Below are 22269 nucleotides of genomic sequence, written 5' to 3'. Positions count from 1 at the left end.
CGGGGCAAAATCTCGCCAGGACAGCAGCACACGACAAGTGGAAGCAGGTCCCCGCCACAGCACAACTGGGCAGGTGGAAAAAGGGGGCCCAAGCAACAACGTGCAGCCGCTCCGTGACTTCCCGGGAAAAACCTCCCCACAACAGCACAGGTAAACCTCCTATCCACGCCGACGGAAGAGAGGCAGCCCTGCCCCTCACTTTCCACGCTCCGTGAGGCGGATGAGAAAATGTGCTCCGCTCGCGAAAATGCACTCCGCTCGCGGTCTTAATTTTCTGTTGACCGCAATTGCAATGCTCGCAATTGCAATTCTGAAATCCCGGGGGTGGTCGGCGGCTGCTTTCCCAGCAGCAGCTCAGTTTCTGGGCAGTCTGTACTTCCGTCCCTTGGGTGGTTTTCACCTTAACCCAGGGGTACGGACCGCAGCTCCGGCCCCTAGCCTTCGGCTGGGTCTAATTGACAGTCGTCAGCGATCCGGCAGGGGCCCTACCTCTGGGCCAAGAGTTGTCCGTCCTCTGTCCAAGGACGCAATCAACCCAGTAAGACCCTCTGCTTAGCCAGGGGTTTCTACTCGGCATACTTTCTCGTGAGCAAGAAAGTCGGCGGATTTCGCCCGATCTTGGACCTCAGAGGAATCAACAGATTCCTGAAGGTGCTGCCATTCTATATGCTGACTACTGCATACGCACAGGTGGAGTGGTTCTCAACCGAGGGATGCCTACTTCCACGTGGGCCGGGCATGAGGGTGCCTTATATTCAGTTCCTCCGGCCCTTGGGCAGACTGGCAGCTGCCTCGGCCGCTGGGCCCTTAGGCCCGCTGTCGTTGCGCCCCATGCAGATGTGGCTGAACAGCCTTCACTTGGATGCCAAGTGGCACAGGCACTGCTGCATTGCTCCACTCTCCGTCACGCTGGATGGGCAGGGCCTATCTCCTGGTAGGCGTGCCCATGGGCGCCATCCCATCCCGCCAGGAGACCATCACCATAGGTGCATGTCTCTCAGGGTGGGGTGCAGTGCGGCAGGGCAGGACCGTTCAGGGTCAGCGGTCTGCCCAGCAGAGTGCGCGCCAGGTCAACGTGATAGAGCTTCGGGCCGTGCAGCTTGCACTCACGCGCTTTCTACCCCAACTGGGGGTCAAGCATGTGCGTGTTCCTTGGGGACAGCATGTACATTGTTGCTTAGACAACAGTCCCTTCTAGATAGTGGACGTTCTCACTCCACTCTGAATTTATGTGGCTGCGATTCTGCCCGACATGTTCGGTGCCACGGCGGGGTGCCACAGGTCGGTGTCCCTCTTTATGAGAGGGGCTTTACGGCAGCGTCCCCCTTGCACCCCGAGGGCTCCGGCTTGGGACCTGCCCTTGCTGCCGGATGCCCTATCATCTCCTCCCTTCGAGCCCCTGGCCCAGGTGGGGCTTAGGTGGCTGCCCACAAAGGCAGCATTTCTGCTTGCCATAGCCTCAGGGAAGCGAGTCGGGGAGGTGCATGTCCTCTCCATAAACAATACATGCCCGAGGTGAGACTCTCAGGCGTTGCCCTTTGGGCAAATGTGGCATTCCCGCCCGGGGTCCTTCCACAAACCCACTTCAATCAGCCTGCCCAGCTGGCACGCTTTGACATTCAGGAGTACGGCACGTCGAAGTTGCTGTGCCCTGGGGGTGCCCAAAGGGCGTATATCAAGGCTACTGCCTGTATACGGCAGGAGGAGCAACTCTTGATTTTTCCCTGGCGGCACTAAAGGAGGTTAGGCCCTCTAACCAGTGGCTGCCCCACTGGGTTGTCGATACCATCTCACAGGCTTACGGGGCCAGTGGCCGCCCCCTGCCATCAGGCTGAGATGCCACTCTAAAAGGAGCATCTCAACATATTGGGCTGCCCTGAGAGGGGTGCCCCTGGAGACCATCTGCGCCGCGGCGTCGTGGGCGTCTTCTGGCACATTCTCCAGTTGTCATCAGGTCAATGTCGCCACTCCCCATTCTTTGGGCGTGGTCCTTTTGCCGAGCTCCGCTGCTTCCAGTGGTGAGCAAGGGCTTGGATTCTTCATGACATTGTTGGTATAAGTCATCCAGTGCTAAAGCACCGCCTCTGGCGGTCAGTAGGGACGAAATAGAACGATAGTCGTCGTCTATAACTACGGTTCTATGAGTCCCGGATAACCGCCAGAGTTCCCTGTCACTCAGAATTCTTGTGTGCTCGCGAGAAGATTCGGGGAACAGATCCTCTGACGACACCGGCTGATATAGCCGGTGTCACGTGGGTCACAGGTGACTTTGTTGTTATTGGTACTCGAGCTGCGCATGCGCGCGATGGACATATTCAGTGCTAAAGCACCAACTAATAGACTGGGAAAGCAGTGGCCTTGAAAGCAGTGGCCTTGTATCCATTGTCCCCAATCCAGGTATCCAGGTTCCTGAAATAGAAAGCCCACTTACCCCAGTGGAATTTGATGGACTGAAAGATGCTGTGGACCCCCTGGAGTCAACAAGTCTGGGTATTGACACCTACTTAGCTGCAATGCAGTACATGCAAAGCATTGGCTATATGTAAAGTAACCTTTGATTCCAGGGGTTTCGGACACTGGTCTCATCGCCACCCAATGCCCCTTTTTGCAAAGCACTAGACACAGTTCTCTATTTTTTGCAAGAATAATTGTTTTATATTATATGTAATAAGTATCATGTGTCTTCTGAGAAACACAGCTCGACTATTAATGGTACGTTTACTCTCTTCTATTGTACAATATAATTGATCAACTTTCAACCATCAGTGTTTTGTGCATCATTTCGTGTGTCGTTTATTTTATGGGACAGTTTCAACAACAGTGTAAATCTTTACTTTTGGAATATTAGTATATATTTTTTACAAAGATAATTCCTCAGCTAAAGCGTAGTTGCTCGACATTATCTAGCTTATATCAGCTTGTTCCACAATAACCATACTTTGTAGTTCCCTTTGTAAGCTGACATGAATTGGCATTACATTGAGCTTTAATTGTTAAAGTTAATAAGAAATGAAAGTGATGCATTTGAGTCTGGACCAATCTGCATCCTTTTAGGAGCGTCTGACGTGTGTGACACAACAAAAGAAAATGGCAGCTTCTTAAGAGGTTAGCGTTTATACTGCAGTAACTTCAGTAATAACCAAACTGATTTTATACATTATATTTCTTTATTAAAACAATAGCAAATCTTGATACAAACTGGATCTGCTGAAGAACACAACTTGGGCTGTTATGCATTGGTATTATAGGAACAGGATTACATAGTAGTAGATTTGTCATTTTGAGTGTGTGTGTGTGTGTGTGTGTGTGCATGTGATCTTGTGTGTCAATCTGCGCGAAACAATATACTTAGTGTGATCCAGTGCATTATCTTGGTAAATCTAAGCTGCAGTAGCTGTGTATTAATGTGCTATATTTTCCAAATCACCCACAATTCAATGATGTTGGGATGATCTCCAAAACATTTATAAACGGGTCAAATTTTCCCAGAGGACAACAGGGAGGTTAAATTAGTCCAAACCCATATTCTGCAGTTGCAATGCAACTTTCCAAATTGTCATGAAGCTGTTCATAACTGCTGTAGTGACAAGGCAAACGCAGGATGTGGAAGCAGGTAGAAGATGTTGGATGGTCTCCTTGTATCACTTCCATTTGCATGTCCGGCATTGGCAGCTCCCAGCCCACCCAGAATTTCACCAACTGCTTCCGCATGTCTTCAGTCACTGAATAAGGGAGATGTCAAAGAAAGAGAGGAGAACAACTGTTACATATACATCCAGAGGAGTATAGACAAGCTCAGTCATATAAACATTTCCCATGTGATATCTGAATATCTAATGCAGCACCACTGTACTAGGAGATCTCAAGTTGTGGATTGATAATTCATAACTCACTACAATGTCTCTTTTATGATGTAGTAATTACTAAATGTTGTATAGGTATAGTAATATAAATAATAGGGCTGTCAAGTTAACGCAAAAAAAAATTAACGCATGTGTATTTTTTTTCCTCCAGTAGTTTCAGAGATCAAAAATAAAAAATGTGCGATTCATTTGTGATTAACTATGGACAATCATGCGATTAATCGCGAATACATATTTTAATCGACTGACAGCCCTAATAAATAAGTATGGAGTGTATATACAGCAAATTGACTGTATAGAACCTAACAATTTCCTCATTCGCCAATAACACATGCGCTCACCAATAGCCATTACGCAAGGTGCTGACCTGAGTGTCACAAGCAACGTGGACATGAGTCTTGCTTTTAACCCTTTTCGCAGTTAAACAATAGAGCAGTTTGGCACATGTGTTGCAAGAAAAAAGTTAATACATTGTTTTTATAAAAAACAAGTCATTTTTAACTAATGTTCTCCTGAAGCGCAGATGGAAAATGTTGCATAAGAATACAGTTGTGATATGGCTTTCAACATGTTCCATAACGAACTTGCAGATCCTCAGACAACCAGGAGAGCACAACATCTACATACCTGTCTCCACAAATTGCCGCAAGTAGCCAGCAATTATGTATTTGATGGCAACAGGACATCCATCGTCATCTTCATTATCCCCTTCTCCAGGCCAGATGATGTTGTTTAGAACCATCTAAATGTAACATTCACAAATATTAAAATAAATCCAAAATGGGTACAATGTCAATTAATTAAAAAATATTAAAATTGTATCAATATAAAACAGAATACCTGAGCACTGCATTCAGCCTTAGATTGACGTGGGAAGACAACGTCTACCACATCTGGTCTGGCTTCCAACAGTGGCCACAACATTGACTCTTGCAGTCCCTTCCTCAACTGTTTAATTTGTTGCGATGTTCGCCTGAGCACCTACGTATGTTTAAGATAAAAGGATTTTTCCTAAAACATCCACATTAACATGTGCACCAATGATAGCTTACAATGCATGCTAGGCTAGTAAAGTATTACACATTCAGCTGAACTAACAGTTTATGGAAAGAAAACCACAACAAGCAATCCCTTATCTTAATTATGTAAAACGTAGTGGTCATTTAACCTTACCGCATGCAGAAGGAGACTTTGTAGGAGCCAAGCTTGGTTGGTTTCTGTCAATACAGGAAGGTCCCAAGATAATGCCAAATCATTGACAGCCCCCCTCTGATGCTCCGTCAACTCATTGTCTCCTCTCTCACCATTTGCCTTCTTGGAGCAATCAGCTAGAGAAAGCTTAATGGACAAAGTTGAAAAAGTTATACCACTATGGTGAAATGCTTTGATGTTTTAATGTGGCATTCATTCTATATTTTCCACTTCAAACCTACCAGCTGAATTGTTTCCCGGATGTCAATGTCTGCCACATCTTCCAACACTAGGGTTGCTGTCTCAGGGGAGCCACCGAGCAGCACATGCAGGACTGCTGGGCTTATACCTGTCAATGGAGGACCACCATGTAGAAAGGAGTGTCCAATCATCCTCCCAGCCATCTTGAACAAGTCACTCTGTACAAGCACTTGGGAGGTGCAGGGGATGAGGTGGTCAACCTGGCCCTCAAAAAGCAGAGTGCTGGTACCATGTCCTTCATTGACAAACAAAAGTATAGGACAATATTTGTAAATATCACTGATATTTTTATAGTGCTATATAAATAAAACTAAATTGAATTTAAACTTTGTCCAAATGACTTGCCAACATTTCCTTTGAATCCCTTGTGCAACTTGGTCATCATCATGCTTAAGAAATGGCGTTTCACGCCCTCACCAGTAGCTGCATCACCTAAAAATTTTGAATATTTTAATGATAGCAAGGTATCTGAAATTCTAAGAAAAAGCCATAATTATAAAAAACATTTGAGTTTATAGCCTTGCCAAGTTTGATTTTGGCTATCCTTTGATGACATGACAAATTAAGCTACTAGGTGATAATTCAGGTGCAATGTATTTGTTAAATGTATTAACCTTCCAATCTGCACTGGAGTGGTCTGGCCCAATCTGCGTTGTGGACCTTGTAAAAGGTGATAATTCTTGCTTCCTGATCCTCAATGTCCTCTTTCATGTCTAAACACATTTTCAGCATTGGTTCATCTTCTTTTTGCTGTAGCAAATTCCTTTTGTATAGCATCGCTGCCCTTTCTGGAACTTCCACCCTTTTCCAGGCTGAAAAATATTTTTGTCACATTTGGATTTTAATGCATGGGTGTTACACAGGAAATATGTATTCACATTCTTTTGTTTGGAGAAAGTAGAAACCCACCGTCAGCTATTGAAAGTACTGTTCTTGGTAGAATGGTTTGAGATGTGCCAGGTGCCAAGTAGCCAGAACCATGTGGGCTGGCATTGTTACTTTCAGTAAAAGTGGGTGTGGAATCTTCTGGTACTGAAGTGCTTTCCTCAGATTCATCCGCAGTTGGGCAATCCATCAATGAGAAGCTAGATGAAAAAACTCATTTAGAATTTTTTTTATGCATTAGTATCAGTCTTCTAAATTGTAATAATATCTAATGGTGAGGTGGCCAGAGGTTCCTAAACATGTTGAATCTTCAGCGGAGTGTGTCAGTGAGACAGTCAACCCTTACTGTCGCTGGTTCTTAGTTGTTCTCATTTTGTGGAGCAGCACTTGTAATTGGGAAATATTAAGTGTCAGTCAACCATACAGTTTATGGTGTCAACTAGTAGTTATATCCAGTGACAGGTTGACAATACCTTTCTCCACATGAACTTGCATGGAGGGACATCACCTCAGCAGCAAACCGCTCTCCGCATATTGGGCAGGAATCCTAGGATGTTAACAGGGGTTCAAGTTATCACTATCGACATAGCTTATGATACAAGGTACATAAGATGAAAATATATTAGACACTCTTTGTTCATGGTCATGCCCACCAAAACAGCTTGTGCTCTATCTATAAATTAACATCATTTATAGATTGTGACCTTTTCTTTTTATAGTCTCTACAGTGAGATCGGCATTGAAATTGATAACGGAATTTTGTTTCTAATTAAGATACATATGAGTAATTGCTTACCATACAAATAACATCTGGATCTTGCCATTTCTCCTCTTCTGTATCAGGTTCCTCCACAAGAAACAGAAAAATATCATTGTCATTTTATCTACAAATGTATAATAACTCTAGAACTATACTATTAAGGAATACAACCTTTATACATTTCATATTTCATTTCATCAAGTTATATGTGAGGTATCGCTAAAATGTTGATATATATATATTTCAACAGTATTGAATCAAATCACTTACTATATCATCACACTGACATGTTCCGATGTGCAAAGGCAGCAACTGAAGAGGAACTGATTTGCCACAGGTCATGCAGTAATTTTTGGGCATATTCTCGAATTCCGGTGCATCATATGGCAAGGCAGTCGTGTCCATGGTCTCTTGAAGTGGTACAATGTGGATTATGTTTTTCCCATTATTTGAGGAGGACTTCTGCATTTTGGCTGTGTACCCCTGGGAACCCTGTGGGAGTGGTGTTATCTTTATTTGACCACTGCCTCCTTTGAAAGTAACAGAATATTTATAATCATTGAGGGTAATTTTGTTGTTTAAAAGTTAGAAAATGAAAATGAACTGGCATGGATGGAAAAGCCTTTGTTCTTTATTTATGATCGGATGTATGTAATAATCTCACCTATTGCTTTTTGGAGAAGCCAACCTCCACGCAATCGGCTTAATTTGGGGTACTCTTGAAGTAGCACCCTGGTTATCTGTAGATGAAAGACATGATTTTAATTCAAATGTGGAAGATACCAAACTTCATATATGTTGAGGATGAGAGTTGTGATAAAAATAGATCAAAGTAATCAATCCCTGCTAGTACGGGTGTCACAATTCCCCAACCCTCTATTCATTTTAATTTTCCACTTTAATGGTGGGGTAGGTAATTTTGGAGAAACCAGCTCGAGTGCGCTAGAATTTGAAAATACACAGCTGGAAAAAATCTGCCACTTCCTTACAGAGCCCCTCCTCCAACACACACGAACGTGCACATGACCAATGAGGGCACGAGATAAGTGTGTGCACAGAAGTGTTCCTTCCATCCGCACAGATGGAAGGCTGACAGGCAGGTAGGCCATCCAGTCATTTTAGCCGGGCCGGCTAAAATGATTGGTCGTGCTTTTTACAGATGACATTTTTTTAATGGTTTTGATGTCAAAGCACTTCAGATATTCATTGCTATCGGGATGTTAAGAGCATTCCATGGAATATAACAAAAAGTGTATCTCGAGCCAGTTTCTGAAACTTACCTACCCCACCTTTAAGGTCACAATTCTATTCTATATCCTTTTGTTTGTTGGTCTTTTTGTTATATTTGCACAGATGGCAAAGCCATGTTAGACTAGTCTGGGATCATTGGTTGCATGCCATGATAACATGCTAAAATCTTTTAATTTCATTCTTAGTTCAAAAGATGGTGTCTCTTGGGTGACACCATAATCTCCAGTATTCGTGAATTACAATGTACGACACTGTGGCTTTATCGTCAAATGTTTATAATTTGCACTCTTCGGGCAGATGCCATTCAGGTTCACAACAAAACTAAATTAAAAGCTGGGTTTCCGGCAGCGCTCTATAGTTAAGGTGGGCACCTATACAATGCATGCCTGTAACCATAGACTGTAACTAGTTAAAAAAGACTTAATCATACTTGTCGCTCCTTAGTCCTATTAATGCACAGTGTGGTGTTCGTGTAAGTTACTGTAAGAAATATGCAATTAATAGGGAGGCGTGTGGCGCAGCGGATATAGCCTTGGTGTTGGGATAAGGGGAGCACAAGTTCAAACCCCACTGCAGTCAGCATGTCGTTGTGTCCCTGAGACACTTCACCCCAAATTTCTCCTGTGGGGATTGCCCACAGTATTGAGTATGTAAGTCGCTTTGGATAAAAGCGTCTAACAAGTAACATGTAATGTAATACGTTTCAACTTCATTTTTGGAGAACATGTGTAGCTGGTCCAATAATGCACCTAACATCTTAATCCGGACGTTTTTCCTCCAAAACTGCAGATTGTTCAATGTTCATTGTTCAATGTGAAATGTGCTGATTAATGTTTCATGATGGGGAAAAATGACATAGGCCTACCTCTGCATGATCAGCATCATCTGCAAGATTCACTGTTCTCCTTCCTAGACCTGCCTGCAGCAGAACGGTCTCATCTCGAGGAGTCCTATTGATGTTTTCAGGATGCAGGCAGAACTGAAGCTCTAACATCTTTATGGATGATAATAATAATAATAATAATAATAACTGAGATTTCTATAGCGCCTTTCAAGGGACCCAAGGTCGCTTTACAGGAATTGGGGCGAGCACACACAAAACAAAACAACAGATCGATTTAAGGGCCGAAAGCCTTGATGAAAAGATGGGACTTGAGGGCCCTTTTGAAGGCGTCCAGTGTGGGGATGTTGCGAATCTCCGCAGGGAGAGCGTTCCAGAGGGTGGGGGCTGCCACACTGAAGGCTCTGTCCCCGAAGGTTCTCAGTTTGGTGCGGGGGGTGGTGAGCAGGCCAGAGTCTGAAGACCGCAGGTTCCGGGGTGGGGCATGGGGGTGGAGGATGTCCGATAGGTACTGGGGGGCAAGGGCATGGAGGGACTTGTAGGTCATCCAATGTTCAACTCCTATTTTTAACCCCTCATATGACCATATCACACATGTGTCACATTTGACTGTACAAGTTTTGACAAGGACAAAGCATTACATAATCTGAAGACAGACATTCAACATTATGAAGGTTAATGGGTTGAAAAAGACAAAATTGTAATGTCCAATGTTCAACCCATAATTTTAACCCCTAGCTTGACCATTTCACACATGTGTCATACATCAGCACACTTACTGTACAAGTTATGAAAATGAAATGCCAACATATAAGCTGAAGACTAAGACATTGAGATACAAAATGCAATGAAAAAAAAAAAATTATGACAACACACATGTTGTCACTTTCAGGACACAAGTGTGTCTCGAGTCAACCTCAACAGGGTCTTCTTTCCCCGCTGATTCTGCCAAGCCACCCTAGGCTGTGGTTTCGCTAGATAGTAAGTAGGGACAGTGGGAATCTCGTTCATCCATTCATGCGCGTCACTAATTAGATGACGAGGCATTTGGCTACCTTAAGAGAGTCATAGTTACTCCTGCCGTTTACCCGCGCTTCATTGAATTTCTTCACTTTGACATTCAGAGCACTGGGCAGAAATCACATCGCGTCAAGGGTAAAATACTAAAAAAAAAGTATTAAAAATAATGGCATGCACCCATTTTTTTTGTATTCAGTTTTACCAGGGGCACAAACTTCTGACCGGTGTTTCCTCTTGGTTTAGTCCGTGGGGGAGTGCTTAAGTGTGGGTACACAGGTTCGCCTGGTGCACAAGGCTATGGAGGTGGGGGTCTTGCTGGTGCTCAAGTGTCCATATACGTCACCCCATATTCACATAACTTTTACCCGCCTTAAGAGTAGAGATGGGCGAGTCATGATTCATCCGGATCATTAACCCGGATCCTAGTAATGAGCCGGTCGTGACGAGTCTCCCTCTCGATTAACCCGAGTCCTTTGAGTCCTACACCTGATGTGACGTAACAATTAAAACTATAAATTGCGTCACTCTTTACTCTCTTTATAACGTGTACAATCACATTACAACGTTGTTGTATCCAGAGATCCAGCAGACTCGTCGCCATGCACGAATCAACAGCAAATTCAGCCCCTCCTCCGGCTCCCGCGAGAGTCCCGTGAGCCGTGAGTGAGCCGTGAGTGAGCCGTGAGCCGTGAGTCCGCAAATCTCTGAGTCTGCTGCGACTCGTCGAGGGAGCCGTGGGACTCGCGGGAGCCGTGGGAGCCGGAGGAGGGGCTGAGTCTGCTGTAGATTCGTGCATGGGGACGAGTCTGCTGGATCTCTGGATCTGCTGCCTGCTATATGTTACGGCTCTGAGTCCTCGTAGGCTACTGGTCTCTCTCGATCATTGACCTGGATTCACGGATCCCGCGATTTTTCCGGCTCTAAATTAAGTTTCAGTGTAGACTTCTAACAAAATGGTCATGTTGTGCAACAGTCTCCTCAGGAAATGCAGCTATTATTACAGGAGACTCTCCTGTAATAATAGCTGCATTTCCAATAAGGAATCGGATCTTACTTGGAAACTCGTTTATTTTGAACATGGCACACAAAAAGAAACAAATTATAGAACATTTCAAAACAGTTAGAATATATAAAATGTAATTATACAATTATTATTATTAAATGAAAACACAATTGTGCAAAATTATCTTAAGTACAGGAACATATTAAAATAACTATATACATACAATGCAAAACACTTATTTTTTTAAATGCACACAAAAAAATCAAGCATATCTTTTGCCAACAACAAATGAGAGCACAATGTGCAAATCAGTTGGCATATAGGCTAAGATTTTTTTTTTTTTTTTTTAAATTAACACAATTGTGCAAAATGTGCTTAGTACAGGAACATAATCAAATAACTATATACATATTGTGCAAGTGCATTATTTAAGTGTGTCACTCACAAGTTCGGCATTAAGAAAGACAAGCTCACGCACTTTTGAAGGGCTGAGCCTGTTCCTCCTGTCTGTAATGATCTGCCCAGTTTTCGAGAAAACACGCTCTGAGGGGACAGATGTGGCCACAATGCAGAGCCTGGTCTTCATGACTGTGCATATATTTTGGTACACCAGGGCTCGAACTCTCCACCATTCCACACTCTAAAAAACAGTGGGTTATTTCATCTACCCAACCATGGGGTTATGAAATGTTTAACCCATTCTGGGTTATTAATATGGTATTGGGTTATTTTTGTGTAACCCAAGTGCTGGGTCAAAATATTTTTGTCTACCCAACCATTTGGTTATGAAATGTTTAACCCATTCTGGGTTATTAATATGGTATTGGGTTATTTTTGTGCAACCCAAGTGCTGGGTCAAAATATGTTTGTCTACCCAACCATTTGGTTATGAAATGTTTAACTCATTCTGGGTTATGTATATGGTATTGGGTATTGGTTTGCATGAATCGCAACAATTTCACATGTATTAGATTCATTCATGTTGAGATAAACTGAGACAAAGGGGACTTCCAGACTGCCATTGTTTGATTTTGACCGCGATCTGGCGGGATGTCAGTAATATCAGCCCCTTTTACAAAAGGAATGTTGCGCCGTTATTCGGCTGCGTCACGTAAATTAGCTGCCAAGCTAGCTGCCATGCGGAGCTGACTGCCACTGTGGTTTTCGCTCTGCAGTTAATGTTACGTGACGGATGCCGCTCTGCTCTGTAGCCCCCTCCACGAGTAAGGTTTCCACGGCAGGTATTATGTATGCTAGCAGCAACACACAGAGTTAACACAATTATACAAACATGGGTTAATTATTGGAGGTAACGGAGTTATTTATTTTGTTAAAGTTTCAGCTACAATAAAACAACCATGGTGCTGTTTCTTTTGATGTGAAATATTATTTATATATTTTAAATAAAAAGAAATGTTAATTCTGTTTACAGTTCTGTCATCACATTATGTAATGTCATTTGTTAATTCAGTTTTAAAGCTTAGCACTTAAGGCTGGATCCATGTCTTTTAAATTGAAGAACTCTGTTGAATTGGTTTGGATATGACTAAGTAATTCGTCAACTTCTGTCTGATAAGGGGACTGATAAGGTTTGGTGTAAAAAAAAAAGCAGGTTCTCTGTAACTTAACTTTCACTTTCATTGGTCTCTCTCAATTTTTCACAGCAATTTGTGACTGCAAAAGTTCCTGTGGCTGCTGTCCGTAGTTGGTTAACTAATCTTGCTCTATTGTGGGTTGACCTGTTTCTAGCAGTCACAAAAGTGTATCACTCTATATAAAAATAAAGGCTTTGATATAACCATAAGTCTGCAGATAAAATACAATGCTAATAACCATAGTAAGTGGGGCTCATGTGTGCTAAATACAACAGGTAATACAAATAAATGAATAGGAGAAGCAGACATTTGTCAGTTTTAGTAGCCTCATCAGCAGTGAGGTTGAAGTCAAGCAAATGTACATTTTATGTTTTGTTTTAATTAAGCTCTTTGTGTTTTTTGTCTCAGATCAATGGACGATTTTGTGTGTGACACAGTGGCAGTTGACAGACCTTATTGATAGATTTAAAGGTAAGAACATGTTTTTGTTTACGTTCACAGCAAGCAGATCGTCTGTATAGCTAGGTAAAGGAATTATTTGAAATGGCATTGACTGCATTGTATTTTATGTTACTGAAAATGCATTTTTATTCCAATAGCTTCCATGTAATTAGCCTCTTATTTTTTGCTGTTCTCCATGGTTTAAATATGTCCTTGTATTTTGTTTTTTTGTCTTTCAGACGAGGGAATTGACGAGGAGAGTTTTCTTCTTTTAGACGAGGGGACCATCAGCCAATTGATTCCAAAAGCTGGCCCCAGGCTTAAGTTCCTCAAAAAATTTAGAGGACTTGTAAGTATAGTTAGATCACTGCAGATGTGAGAGGCTACACCCCTCCCCCACACACGCATATTAATTCTGAGGATTTGTTCAAATTTGTGAGCAGATGGCATATATTTGCTTTAAATGCAAAAGGCAAATTCCAGGGGATGCCAAGACTCTCTTTCAACATTTACGTGCAGTACATCATGTAAACCATTCATCAACATATTTCCAATGTAGTGAAACTGGTTGTGGTAGAACATTTTCTTTTATAAGGTCTTATAGAAGACACCTATTAAAGGAGCATGAAAACCAAAGTGATACTCCCGATGATCCCCTTGAAGGTCCAGCCCAGCCTGTTGACATACAGCTTGCTGAAAATGAGCCTGTACAGGGAGTTGAGGATGAATGGGATGAACTAGGGCAAGATGACATGACCAACCGGGTAGCCCTTTTTTTAGCTCATCTGAGGTCTAAACCTTCTTTGACATTCTCTAACTTGAACTTTATGGTTCAACACACCTCTAATTTAATTGGTGATATTGTGGGCAAACTAGAATCAAAGACTATGTCTTTATTTCGTCATTTTGGTCTTGATCAAAGCCCAGAGGTAGAAGAGCTTGGGCTGGAGTTCTTGGAATTAGCCGAGCCTTTCAAAGGACTTGATACAGATTATAAACAGATGCAGTATTTTGCTAAATCAGGAAACTTCATTCAGCCAGTTGAGGAGATTTTCACTGGGGGGGCATGCTTTGTTCAGCAAAGAGCCTCTGCCACTGGCACTGTGCGACAAGTCTCAGTTCGTGATTCATATCAGCGTATTCCGCTGCAGCGCCTTCTAACCAAGCTACTTGAAATTCCTGGGGTTTTACAGGCCATGCAAGAATGGCAGCAGAGAGAGAGTGATGCTCTTCAAGATTTATTTGATGGGCAGTTTTGTAAAACGCATCCACTGTTATTAAAAGAGGTTTCGATCCCACTTATGATTTACCAAGATGATTGTGAGACAGTCAATCCGCTTGGGTCTAAGACTGGGGTTCACAAGTTAGGACTTATATATTTCACCCTAAAGAGCTTGCCACCAGACCTGCTATCAAGTTTGCAGTCACACTTCCTTTTAGCAGTGTACAAATCCGATGACGCTAAGACCTATGGCCTTGATGCAGTGCTGCGCCCTATTGTGGAAGAGATCAGGTGTCTTGAGAGGGATGGCATCACTGTTGATACCCCCAACTTTCAAGGTGTTGTAAGGTTTACAGTGGTCCAGGTAGTGGGAGACAATTTGGGCGTGAATGCCATGCTTGGCTATATTGAAAGCTTCTCTGGAAATTATATGTGTCGGTTTTGCAGAATACATAAGGATGCCCGGAGGTCTCAGACGCTGGCAGATCCTGCACTATTGCGTGATGTCAATAGTCATGAGGCAGATTTGCGTACAGCCGACCGCTCCCAGACAGGCCTGAATAGAGACAGTGTCTTGAATGACTTGTCTTTCTATCATGTAACCGACAACATAGCACCTGACATCATGCATGATATACTGGAAGGCGTAGGGCCATATGAAGTCAAGCTTGTGTTAACTTCGCTGATTGAGCAGAAACATCTAACACTTGACAAACTAAACTACAGAATCACAAGCTTTGACTACGGCTTTTGTGATAAGGGTAACAAACCTTCTGTAATTAGTAAGGATGATCTAAAAAAGGTTAAAGGCGCCATGCATCAATCAGCAGCTCAAATATGGTGCCTACTTAGGTTGCTGCCGACAATGATAGGTGACCTGGTCCCCATGCATTGCAAGGAATGGAAACTTCTCCTACTGTTACTGTTATGTATGGAGTTCATCTTCTCTCCTTCTCTTACTGTTGAAGCAACACTGTACTTAGCTAAAATCCTTGAAGAGCATCACTCTCTCTTCCTGGAGCTCTATCCTATTCACTATTTGCTGCCAAAACACCACTTCATGCTCCATTACCCAAGAGCCATTCAAAAGCTCGGACCCTTGACTCAGTTTTGGGCTATGAGATTCGAAGCGAAACACAACTTTTTTAAACGGGTTAGCCATGTAACATGCAATTTCCGAAACATTTGCAAAACCATGGCCTTTCGCCATCAGATAGCGCAGTGCTATAATTTGCTGTGTGGAACTGTGTTGAGCCACAATACAGAAGTTGGTCCAGGGCACACTACCTTTCTGGCCAACATTGAGGGAGTTAAAGACATCGAAAGTGGTCTAACAGGCATTCCCCTTTTCAGTGAATTGTATGAACCAGCTTCGGTTACCTTTAAGGGAACTGCATATCGAGCAGGCATGACTGTATTCCTGTCTTATGACCCAGATGGAGAGCCCCAATTTGGTCTCATAAAGTCCATTTTAGTACTAGACCAAACATCACACACACCAACAATAAAACTTGTTGTACAGAAGTGGGAAACACAATGGTTTGATAGGCATTTCTTTGCATACAGTGTGATTCCCACTCAAGTTTTGGCAGCTGTTGATGTGAGAGAGCTGCTTGATCACCATCCCCTACATGCAGTGAAGTCATTCAGCGAGACTGATGACAGTTTATACATTTCACTGCGCTATAGACTTTTTTAGAAAATCAGTTTACTGCCACCAGTACAGTAGTATGACACTTTGTAAATAGCATTTTGACTCGACAAGTCCATTTTTTTCCTGCCATATTTGTTTAGTGGTTAGCTATAAATGCTGCTTAAAAGGTGCCTTTGGACTACAGGGATGATCATGCGATGGAGTACTGGGATGTTTCTGTAAATACTGGGATGGATGTGATAAATTGTACAGTAAGTATTTTTTGTTTAATCTGTCTACATATCGTTGCTGTTGGGCAGAAACCTTGTGTCTCCATATTTAAACTATGTTTTTTATATTTCTAAATGTACTAATTCGTCATAGTGTTGTACAAATAGATCTACAAGCTCCCAACGTCAAGAGCTTGTCGATTGGCTATTTCACAATTTTAAAATGTTAAAAATTATAAACGGAACAATTTTGGACATACACGGTTTCCACCCGACGGTGACGGGTAGTCACTGTCAGTTAAGAAGTTACATGTTTGTTTTATATCTTTTTCAATTTGCCGTAGATCTGCATGGTCCAAACTTGTCGCATTTTTCATTCACTCGGGTGAAGGGTTTCTGAGTGGTTTTGTGTCTCTTAGGGGTCAATATAAACCATACTTTACACAGGTCTCTGAATTTATCAAAACTTTGGCGTGGTGCATATCTTTCACACAATGCATACTGTGTGCAGTCTACTAAGTATGCTGGTGTGGTACACTGATTTACATTACTGATGCTCATCCGGCAATTCTAGGTGGCTGTCACTGTTTGTTACATTAACCTGGGTTCTGTTTAGATTGAACCTGCTGTGCCACCTACAAGTCCTGATGTCCAACCAACTGCCACAACTCCACCCTCCATGGAGGACCAAACGGCACCTGTCGTACCAGCGATGATACCTCAAACACTACATATAATTCCACAATTTGTAAGCTCCACTTTTTAAGACTTGGGTTTCACTTTTTTCTTTAATCAACACTAAAGAGTAATAAACGATATCTGTGATGTTGTCCCTTCTTGCAATTTTCTCAGGATATCCGCCAGATTCTCACAGGCTCAACTGAAGGCAAGCTGATCCTGGGGAGCCTTGATGAGGATGTGATCATCCCTTCGCAAAGAAAGTGCCTTGTCCGTATTTTGGTATCTCACCTCATGGAGAAGTTTGGAGAGAGGTAATTAAAAATAGTGGGGTTTTTTCTTGTATTTGCTGAATGTTATGTTGGTTTGAAAAAGGTATATGAATCTTCTTTCAGGGGAAAAGATAAGACGGGACACTACTTTCAAGTCTCACATTTACCTAGACCACCAACATAAACATGCACAACACATGTACCAAAACACACGTTCAGTAGTGTTTTTAATTTATTAGGATGCCTATTAGCTGCAGAATATGCTACAGCCATTATACTGGGGTGCAACACATGTTTTAGAAATACTTAAGATCTAATTTGACAATGCTGGTAATTTAGTTTTTCTGTGTTTGCAGTCCTACCAGTGAGACAAAAAAGGCCTTGGCTGCAGCTTTGATTCATGGGTTTCCCTCCTTGAAGGACGAGTCGGACACAAGCAGTGGCTTCGTAAGTAATTAACATTTTATTGAGGAATTGATGCTAAAACAGTCAGTTGAACACAATATAACTCATCTCCCAGCACCAGAGTACTGGACTTCTGTGCTGTTTGATGCCCGGTGTTGTCAGACAGACATACAGACAAACCCTGTTCTAGATGGCTCAGCCACATGTTGTCGCCACGCTATCAAAATGTGCCTCATCTCTATTCACCAAAGACTTTCATTTCTTGACAGGGATACTGGTTCACCCCAGGACGGAACCACCGCCCAGCCACTGGATTCCTCGAAGAGAGGCTTCGGAACGTCAGAAAGAGGATGAGAAAACCGGCCAGGTCACGGAGCACGCAGCAGACACCACCACAAAGTAGTGAAGCTGGCACTCGTAGGACATTCATACCAGGTAATCGTTGGAACTGAATAATTTGTTTAAGTAATACAGACACATAATTTGAGATTGTTAATATCCTTATGTGTACTTTTATAGAATGTACCATATCGGAAGAAAGAGCCATACAGTGTAAAGAATGGCTGAAACACAATTCGCAGCCCCTCAACCAGGTGGAGCAATACATGCAGGATACAGCAGTGTACAGGTCAGTAGGAATGCACTGAGGACACTAGCTGCAGCACTCATTCAATGTCATTTTGCCTATGCATGCATCTCATCATGGTACTGTTGCACCTCAAGTCATTCAAATCTGAACTACAGACTTCTCAAAACAAACTACTACTAGACCTCTCACACCTATGACCTAACCCCTGCTCATTATGATGCTATAGTGGGATGGCTCAGGGGAGGACAGAGTACAGCAACTTGCAATGGGCCTGGTTTTCAAGGGACCAGTGCCATGTACCTGTCAAAAATAAAAGGGCACAACACCAGTGGGAGCTCCATTACTCCCCCCCCCCCCCCCCACATGGGGATGAATGCATTTTACTATTATGCTACCAAAATGTGGAACACCCTACCACCAGCCATCAAGAAAGTGCAACTCCTTACCCTCCAAAACTGCCATACAAGAGCACCTGTCTGCAACTGCCCTCGGGGCTTTTTGTGTTATCCTTTTAACATTCTTGTACTGCTGTACTTTCTGCAAACTATCAAACAGGGCCAAGTCTTTAAGGGAAAATGGGTGGGACATTCAGGGGATCCGCCAAGAGTTCCCACATCTATTCACTCCAGGCATGGTAAGTTAGGAAGGAGTATATGTTTACATATGATGTGGATGCATTGTTTATAACAATCTTTTATCAGTATGTCAGCTGCCACATTGAATTTTATTTTTCATTTAGATTGCACAGGACTTTCAGATCCTACATAGAGAGGCTGCGCCTAAGCTCTTCGAAACCTGGCTCCCTTTGTTTAAAGACAAGATCCTGCACCTGGCGAGACGGGAAGGGAAACTTATCTCGTCGCTTGATGGATTAACACCCAGTAATACATTGTTATATTGTACAGTAGACTTTATTTTGCTACTAAATGACCAATTCACAGATTTGCCTGGCCACATATTGATACCTATAAAATTGTCTTCCTACAGATTGTTTGGGGGAACTTGCTCTGAGCCAGTTACCAACACTGCTTCCACCAACTGTCTACAGGGTTGGCCGAAAAGTGTTCCGGTACACTATCGAGGGGTCTAAGTTGGCCTTCATCGATCATAAGCCTGTAAGTCCCTCTGCATATCTAAAGGGAAATGTTATTCTTTTAATCACTTGAACCCAGCATCCATATTCTTGGGGGGGTGGCTGGGACATTATCCAAAAATGGCAGCTAGATCGGCTATTTTTGGCGAAGAGATTTGGTGAAGATGGAAAACAGTGGTCTAAAGTACAGAGCCAACCAGGTCCAGTTTAAGTGGTTAAGAATGTGCCTGACTGCCTGTTATTCCTTGGCTCAAGAATAATTCAGAACATTGTTTCTGAATATGCATTTTATCAGCCACTGCCAAATCTTGCTTACCCTTTGCTTTTGCACAATCTTTTACTTTGTTTAATTTATCTTGTCTTTTGTTCTTTATTTCTTTCTCAGGTTGGAACAAACTTGGTGGAGTACCTCCATGAGGCGAAGGTGTCAAGACCTTACCCATATGTCCTGTCCCTGGGAAACGATATTTGGCACACCTCTCAGGCGTTCGTTATTCTTGATGGGGAGGCGTTGGAACAAAACACATTGCTTCAGGCAGTCGATGTCTGTTTCAAGGTATTCTATATCTTTGACATCGACTACACAAAGCAGTGTGAAGCTGTATGGAAATTCTTCAAAAATGCAGTGTACGAAATCAAGGGAGGAGAGGAGTCAAAACCTGCTACGTCCTTGCGTGCAGCAATACTTGCTTGCAAGTAGACTTGTGGTCTTGATCCTTTTCTTTTCTTCTGCTGGTCCTCCTGTTCTATTCTCTCTCTTCTTCTGCTTGGCTCAGAATAGGGTTCTATCTGGTTAAATCAAATATTGCAGGATTTTTGAAGTGTGTGTGTGTGATGTTCAAAATACTACCTAATGCTCAAAGTATTTTATGAGCAAGTTGTGTGCTGAGTTAAAAGAGCTAAATGGTGGAAGCATAAATTGTTAAAATGTTTATTTGCACATCTTAGTTTCCTGTTGTTCGGATCACCTAAAGGAGCAGTACATTTTTGTGATCATGTTGGAGGATTTTCTTTGTAACGTTTACATGGCCAGTATATGAACCAGTAATTTCTGAAAAAACGTATGTTGCTATTAGTGGTTCTCAAACCAGAAGCAAAGATTTTGAGATTTAGAAAGGGCAGATCTACAAGCTCATAGCGTGGCACAAAGTGCTATGAGCTTGTAGATCTGGATGCTGTTATGATGTGTTTATTCTAATGTGTGTTATGTACAGTACAGCCTGTAAACAACACACAGAACACAGCCTGTGTTGTTTACAGGCTGTACTGTACATGCATAAATGTTAAGTTTTGTTTAAAGAAAGTTTTGCCCTTTATTGTGAACTGAATCTTTTGCCCTTTATTGTGAACTGAATCTTTTGCACTTTATTGAACTGTCAATTGTTATAACAATAAAATGAATATTTTTCTAAGATTCCAACATTGTTTAAAAGCGTTTATTGCATATTATATTATTTGCATGACCAAATATAGGATGTATTTTAAAAGGGTTTGTAATTTAAATGTTTAAGAGACATGGGTATTGCATTAAAAACATGACGATAATAACTTGTAGAATTAACCCATCGCAGCTATTATGACCCAGCATTTGGGTGTAATATTTAACCCAATCTATGGTAGAATTAACCCAGGGCTGTAATTAATTTAACCCAGCATTTGGGTGTAATATTTAACCCAATCTATGGTAGAATTAACCCAGGGCTGTAATTAATTTAACCCAGCATCCATGGGTGTAATATTTAACCCAATCTATGGTAGAATTAACCAAGGGCTGTAATTAATTTAACCCAGCATTTGGATTAAATGTATAACCCATCTGCTGGGTTAAAATACACAACCCATTTCGTTGGGTCAAATTAACTACTGCTGGGTTGGTCCAATATTGATCCTGGCGTTGGGTTAAAAAACGACCCAAATGGGGTTGTTTTTAACCCAGCATTTTTTAGTGTGCAGGGGGTCAGCCTTTCGGGGGATAAGTGGCTCTGCCAAGAATCCCTTGATCTCCAGCATGGCCCCAGTGGTCGGGTTCTGGACCCCTGGCCTCAGAGTGGTCACTCGCTCCTCAAAGTCAGCCCAGAATTGAGGCACTGGCTCACTTGGAGGATTCACAGTTGTGCCACCCTCCTCCTCCTCCTCCTCCTCCTCCTCCTCCTCCTCTGTGCTGGGTAATGTTGGTGTTGCCGCATGTGTTGCTGCTCCCACCACTCTTGACACAGTTTCCTCTGCGTTCCTTTCAATCACAAAGGCATGCTTTTTGAAGCGAGGGTCCAAAAGTGTAGCTTCAGCAAGCACTCTGACCCTTTCAATTTGCCCAAATCTTTTCTCCAAATCTGCTGCAAGGAAATTAACCATCCCTTTGACAGGTTCGTGGGTGGAGGGGTTTCTCTGCCTGTGGGCAACAATTCTCTGGAGCCCCCGTGCCATCAGAATGGCTTTTGAGCCACAAACCTGTGAAAAAATAAATAGTCATTGAAATTGTGTTTCTTGCAGTTGCAGCCTTCTTTACTAATGACCATCAGGCCTTATACTAATGACCATCAACACAGCATATAATGTATGAAAAATGTAATTCATAAAATTGCGTTATTTTTACATACCTCTCTGAGCTCATCTCCACAGTCACCTCTTCAAAGGGCTTAAGAATATCACACACCTCCTTTGTGATATCCCATTCCTCGGGAGTTAAGGCTGGTAGCAGTGGATTGAGCAGTGCCATTGTGGAGACAAGAGGTTCCTTGATTTCGATGGCACGCTGCATCATGAAGTAGGTTGAATTCCACCGTGTGGCTACATCCTGCTTCATTCGCAACTGGACCTGCCCCATTTGTAGTTGCATTTCCCGAAGCTTTGCAGAGGCCACTGTGCTTCTGCGCACATACTCTGCGATAGATTTGACCTTCAGAATTAAGGCCTGGATTTCAGTTTGGTGAACTGAAGATCTGACCGTCAGATTCAGCAAGTGAGCAAAGCATCTCACATGGTTCCACTTCAAAATGTCATTCACGGCCTTGACAATGTTGCTTGCATTGTCAGTGA

General features: G+C 42.6%; 2 protein-coding genes across 3 annotated transcripts in view; both read left to right on the top strand.

Moving 5' to 3' along the window:
* LOC117442892 (uncharacterized) overlaps positions 1 to 22269 on the top strand; it is a 91904-nt gene that overhangs the window by 44621 nt on the left and 25014 nt on the right. The gene's annotated exons all lie outside the window — the stretch shown is intronic.
* On the top strand, positions 15495 to 19015 carry LOC117442893 (uncharacterized). Its single transcript, XM_071202507.1, has 7 exons — positions 15495 to 16238; positions 16813 to 16944; positions 17049 to 17188; positions 17503 to 17593; positions 17821 to 17986; positions 18071 to 18179; positions 18880 to 19015. The coding sequence occupies exons 1-7, from the start codon at positions 16185 to 16187 to the stop codon at positions 19013 to 19015; spliced, it is 828 nt and encodes a 275-aa protein (XP_071058608.1). The 5' UTR covers positions 15495 to 16184.

This window comes from Pseudochaenichthys georgianus, unplaced genomic scaffold (assembly GCF_902827115.2).
Source record: "Pseudochaenichthys georgianus unplaced genomic scaffold, fPseGeo1.2 scaffold_499_arrow_ctg1, whole genome shotgun sequence".
Classification (NCBI taxonomy): domain Eukaryota; kingdom Metazoa; phylum Chordata; class Actinopteri; order Perciformes; family Channichthyidae; genus Pseudochaenichthys; species Pseudochaenichthys georgianus.
The sequence above is the reverse complement of the archived record's forward strand: the minus strand, read 5'-3'. Positions and strand labels throughout refer to the sequence as shown.